At 31.8% G+C, this 6,203-nt stretch overlaps 1 protein-coding gene across 1 annotated transcript; it reads right to left on the reverse strand.

The window, feature by feature from the left end:
* Nucleotides 1-2,727: 2,727 nt before the first annotated feature.
* Nucleotides 2,728-4,039, reverse strand: LOC130996684 (uncharacterized). The gene has a single exon (XM_057921984.1). It carries the CDS (start codon nt 3,891-3,893, stop codon nt 2,874-2,876), a length of 1,020 nt encoding a protein of 339 aa, XP_057777967.1. The 5' UTR covers nt 3,894-4,039; the 3' UTR covers nt 2,728-2,873.
* Nucleotides 4,040-6,203: the final 2,164 nt, after the last annotated feature.

The raw sequence follows: 6,203 nt of genomic DNA on the forward strand, positions 1-6,203 counted from the left end.
AAAGGTTTAGTTATATTCGGGGATAGGAGATTGAGTGATATTTGCTGAAATTTGAGAGTTCATATCAATTTCAAACTGTATGAAATATTTGGAGTTTGAGATATTTTCAAGGCATGGATAAATATTTTGGGAGTTCCAAAAAAAATTATGACTGTGATCCATAGCAAAAAAAAAAAGATGTGATTTTTGGTGTATATTTATAGAGAATGAAAACATATTGGGATGTATACAATTTTAAAAGATATATATATAGGGTTGCATTCCATAAGAACACACTCCTATATAGAGTCTTTAGTCTTAATCTAGTTCGTTGGATATGAATCAATCAATGGACCAGATTACAAGATGTATTAATTATTTAAATCAATTTCTTTCTTAATTTTAATGAATCTGATATTCGCAGGGTTAAAATAGTAAAAATATAACGAACGAAATTTGGAAAGTAATATGATATCCCACAAAATCTGCATCTTCCGATTCTGCATGCTATAGCTGTTATATATTCCAGGTTGGTGACCTTCATAGTTGAAGAAAACAACAAGCTCATTCTAAAAAAATGCAAATTCATTCGTTATTAGTTGGTTTCATTCTTTAGTTTGTAATGGTTTCATTATTTTTTTATGCTACTGTATATTTTTTAACTTAGAAATTAGTTCCAACAAAAAGACTTATCACCATTTTTGTTGAACTGAACTTGTATTCGATAACAAGTTACATACATTTTGAAAATATCTATAATTGTAGAATATTTGAATTTACATTCACGGGATTTTTAATGAACGTCCGAACATATATTTTATTATAAAATTCGATTCATTTTTAAGTTCATACAATTAGATATCTGAAATTGTTGAACTAGATTATTTCATACAATTAGTTTTAAAATAAGTGAATACCTTTAATCGTTCAGGAGATTTACGTTGGTTCAATAAGTATGGTGGTTGGGTTGAACGCATAATTTTTACAAGTTCGACGACTATTATGCTCATGTTCGGGATATTTATATGATAAGTTTGGAATACTTAAAATTAAGAAAATTAATTAATTTTCATTTTAAAAGTAAATATAATATAATATTTATGGACATTTAAAATATTATATTTATTATAATATCAGCAAGGTTATAAATTATGAATTTTCTATATTCAAGTCCAAGCAATTGATATAATGTATTTTAATAAAGTTATTGATAACTACAAGTTCCAAGAATGAAAGTATATAGACAAATAATATTTTATACATTTAGTTTTAAAATAAATAAATACCTTTAATCGTTTAGGAGATTTACGTTGGTTCAATATGTATGGTGGTTGGGTTCGATGCATAAATTTACAAGTTCGATAAATATTATGCTCATGTTCGGGATACTGATATGGTAAGTTTGGAATATTAAAAATTATGAAAACAAAATTAATTTTCATTTAATAATAAAATATAATATGATGTTTATTGACCTTAAAAATATTATAGTTATTATAATATCATAAAGGTTATAAATTATGAATTTCCTATATTTAAGCCCAATCAATTGATATAGTGTATTTTAAGGGTATGGATACAAGATATATTCGAATCATTGATTTTAGAAAATTCAAATTATGTTATAAAAGTATATAGACAAATATTATTTCATACATTTAGTTTTAAAATAAGTGAATACCTTTAATTGTTCAGGAGATTTACGTTGGTTCAATAAGTATGGTGGTTGGGTTCGACGCATAAATTTTACAAGTTCAACCACTATTATGCTCATGTTCGGGATACTGATATGGTAAGTTTGGAATATTAAAAATTAAGAAAATTAATATGTTTTCATTTTAAGAGTAAATATAATATGATGTGATGAGGAGTAATATATGTAGAGCAGGGGAATGCCTTTACTAGTGGAATCACGGGAAGCAGCGAGGTAGCTTTCATCAGAGGAATCATCTTCACCAGAGGAATCGCACCCGCCAGAGGAATCATCCTCGCCAGAGGAATCATTCCTCGCCAGAGGAATCACACTCGCCAGAGAAGCCACTTTCGCCAGAGAAGCCGCTTTCGCCAGAGGAATCACCAGAAGCACGGGAAAATCTCCCGCGTAAAGACGAATTTACTATCATACCCTCGACCACGCAAGGCGCATGTTCGGGCGCTGATTTTACTATTTTGCCCTCCCATGTAATCTATAAATAAGTCATGAGCTCGTGCTTTGTAACCTACGCTATCTTTTACTCTCAATACAGCAATAGTTTTTCTCTCGTGTTCTAGCATTCCAATTACGTCTTTGTTCTTCTCCGATCGATCAAACTAGGTATAGTACACGTTTTCTCAATAATCTACCGAAAATTCTCTACCCATCTTTCTATATCTCACCATGATGTTTATGTACACTTAAAATATTATATTTATTAAAATATCAGCAAGGTTATAAATTATGAATTTCTTATATTCAAGTCCAAGCAATTGATATAGTGTATTTTAATAAAGTTATTGATAACTACAAATTCCAAGAATGAAAGTATATAGACAAATAATATTTCATGCATTTAGTTTTAAAATAAATAAATACCTTTAATCGTTCAGGAGATTTACGTTGGTTCAATATGTATGGTGGTTGGGTTCGACGCATAAATTTACAAGTTCGATCAATATTATGCTCATGTTCGGGACACTGATACGGTAAGTTTGGAATATTAAAAATTAAGAAAAAAATTAATTTTCATTTAAGAAGAAAATATAATATGATGTTTATTGTCCTTTAAAATATTATAGTTATTATTTATTTTTTTCACTAAATTTATCAATACACTTCAATCTGACAATCATACAAAGCAATAAAATCTGTATGAAAAATATAGATATTACATTTTCTTTTCTTATAAAAATTGTGATTACTCGTCTTCATCACTTCCATACTGTTGGAATAAGGATTGCAATACGTTGCTCGTAGCAGCGGCAGGTTCAGCATGTTGCTGTCCATTCTCCACGCCTATAGTTGAGGATTGTGGCGCGGATTTCTTGATGATGGAGAATTTGATGGACGGCGTCTTCAAAACAGGTTTACCACTATCAGAAGCCCCATCAACACCAGCATTACCTTGATTCTTCGAGCCCTCAGTGCCACTGTTCTTCGTCAAAATATCTGTTGGCTTAGACAGATCTTCATCAGACACCTTTGCCCTCTTCGATGGGCGAGATGAAGATCCCACAGCGTAAAGAGGGAAAAACTCCAAATCTTCATCATCGTCGTCATCGTCATCGTCTATATCTTCATCATCGATCCTTCGAACAATAGGAGCCTTTTTTTGCCCCTGAAACACTGCTTTTATGTAAGCTTCTTCTTCTTCTAACAGCTTCCTTTCCTTTTGCTCATTCGAGCGCTGCAGAGCTTCCAGCATGGCATCTACACTCACAGTTGCATGCCGCGACTTCATCGATTTCATTTCATCCAAAGCAGCAAGGATATCCATCTCTCTCTTTGAATCTAATGTTCTATTCTCCAGAGATTTCATGGCATCTCCCATCTCTTCAGCAATCCTCTTCTTTTTCTCTTCCTCCGTTTCTTCATCCTCTGCGCGCCAAGGCTCGAAGTTCCTCGACGCTCCGGATTCAACAATGTAATCCGAGTTCTGAGGATCCGTCTTGAATGTTATATCAGCCGAGCATTTAGTGCACTTGAAATAAAACCTGAAAATTTGGATCCCCAAGTAGGTCTCTCCGACGACGTCTTCTTTGCGGGAATTGAATTTGGTTCCCTTGTAAATGTAATTCCCGCAGGTGCCACAACGGATGCTCATCGGAAGCATCATCCGCACCGTCATCTGCTGGTCCTTGGGCTGCTGCAACCGCGGAATTTTCGCCGGATCGAAGTCCGGCGGGTAGTACTTGTTTAAAACTTTCCGTTCTCCCATCTTTCCTGCTCGCTACTCGGCTAACCGCAAACAATTGGATTCGTCGGGGACGGCAGTGCGATGGTGGATGGGCGGAGGCGCATGGGCGGAGGCGCACGCCGCTGTAACCCTAGACTCTTCCCCCAAATATTATAGTTATTATAATATCAGCAAGGTTATAAATTATGAATTTATAATACACTATATCAATTGATTGGGCTTAAATATAGGAAATTCATAATTTATATCAGCAAGGTTATAAATTATGAATTTCCTATATTTAAGCCCAATCAATTGATATAGTGTATTTTAAGAGTATAGATACAAGATATATTCGAATCATTGATTTTAGAAAATTCAAATTATGCTATAAAAGTATATAGACAAATATTATTTCATACATTTAGTTTTAAAATAAGTGAATACCTTTAATCGTTCAGGAGATTTATGTTGGTTCAATATGTATGGTGGTTGGGTTCAACGCATAATTTTTACAAGTTCGATCACTATTATGCTCATGTTCGGATACTGATATGATAAGTCTGGAATATTTAAAATTAAGAAAATAAATTAATTTTCATTTTAAAAGTAAATATAATATGATGTTTATGGACATTTAAAATATTATATTTATTATAATATCAGCAAGGTTATAAATTATTAATTTCTTATATTCAAGTCCAAGCAATTGATATAGTGTATTTTAATAAAGTTATTGATAACTACAAGTTTCAAGAATGAAAGTATATAGGCAAATAATATTTCATACATTTAGTTTTAAAATAAGTGAATACCTTTAATCGTTCAGGAGATTTACGTTGGTTCAATATGTATGGTAGTTGGGTTCGACGCATAAATTTACAAGTTCGATCAATATTATGCTCATGTTCGGGATACTGATATGGTAAGTTTGGAATATTAAAAATTAAGAAAACAAAATTAATTTTCATTTAAAAAGAAAATATAATATGATGTTTATTGACCTTAAAAATATTATAGTTATTATAATATCAGCAAGGTTATAAATTATTAATTTCCTATATTTAAACCCAAGCAATTGATATAGTGTATTTTAAGGGTATAAGATACAAGCTATATTTGAATCATTGATTTTAGAAAGTTCAAATTATGTTATAAATGTGTTCGAATTTGGAAAACCTCAAGTTTCGCTACAACATTTTGTTGCGTGTGTCGAACTAACGTCTGCGAACTATACATTTGTGTATGAATTTTACATATATTCGTAGAGAGTGAAGATTGCACCTTTTGATTGGGGGGTAGATATTAGAATTATTTTAATACATTCGCTCTGAGTATAGATAAAACTGTATATTACACATTAAGTATACTCGTTTTACTTATATATTCGTTACATGAAGATGCAAAATAAGTAATTAAATTAAATATTTAGATTAATAAAATTTGTATTTTTAAAGAGAGCAAATTTCATGATTTCATTAATATTTCAAAACTTACAACCAACAAGAACAACAAAATACAAGAATGCATATCATAAATTGTCTTTGCCTTTTTAAGCAAATCATTGTCTCCTTATATTCTCGCAACTCGTCATCGAAACCACGAATTGCACTTTGTAAATTTGAGTTTTATTCATTTAGCCGCCCACGCTCTGTTCTGATTTTTTGGAAAAACCGCTTCTGGTAGTGGAGAATATCAGGATCTAACCATTGAAAGAAACGAAAATTGTCTTCCTGTGCATCATAGAAAATTACAGACAACAATTAGAACATTATGTCGGATAACAATGAAGCGCTAATGATCTCAAATCAGACAAATCAAATCGAATGTAATTTCTACAGCCAATTACCGATCTTGTTTTACAGCAGTAGTAGTGTCTATAGGGATTGTCGAACGATGTCGATGTTTCGACATCTGCTACGAACTGATGGTGACACAGCTTTTGAGTATTCTCAATTCAATGAATCATGACTCGAACTTAAATGAAATAAGATTGAATTTCTGATGACGTATTATATAATTCCCCTAAGCTTGTCAAGTAATATGGACGTACCTGCGTCGTTCATATTAGGAATTCAGGTTCTGCAGTTCTTCTTCAATGGAATACGAAACTGATTTTGTGTGGAAGACGCTAGGTTTACGGTTTACAAAGTATGAAATATGTGTTAATGGTCAAACATTCAATAACGTATCTGCTGAAAAAATCTACCAAAAAAAAGAGATTTGATATGATATAAGGATAGTAAGTTACGGTTACATAAACTATGAAAATACCAAGTTATCCTTTTGCAAATAAACTTACGCATATAAACAATCTTAATCACTACCGTCAGATCTCCTGAAATCAATGAA

The sequence above is a fragment of the Salvia miltiorrhiza genome, chromosome 8 (genome assembly GCF_028751815.1).
Source record: "Salvia miltiorrhiza cultivar Shanhuang (shh) chromosome 8, IMPLAD_Smil_shh, whole genome shotgun sequence".
NCBI classification, from domain to species: domain Eukaryota; kingdom Viridiplantae; phylum Streptophyta; class Magnoliopsida; order Lamiales; family Lamiaceae; genus Salvia; species Salvia miltiorrhiza.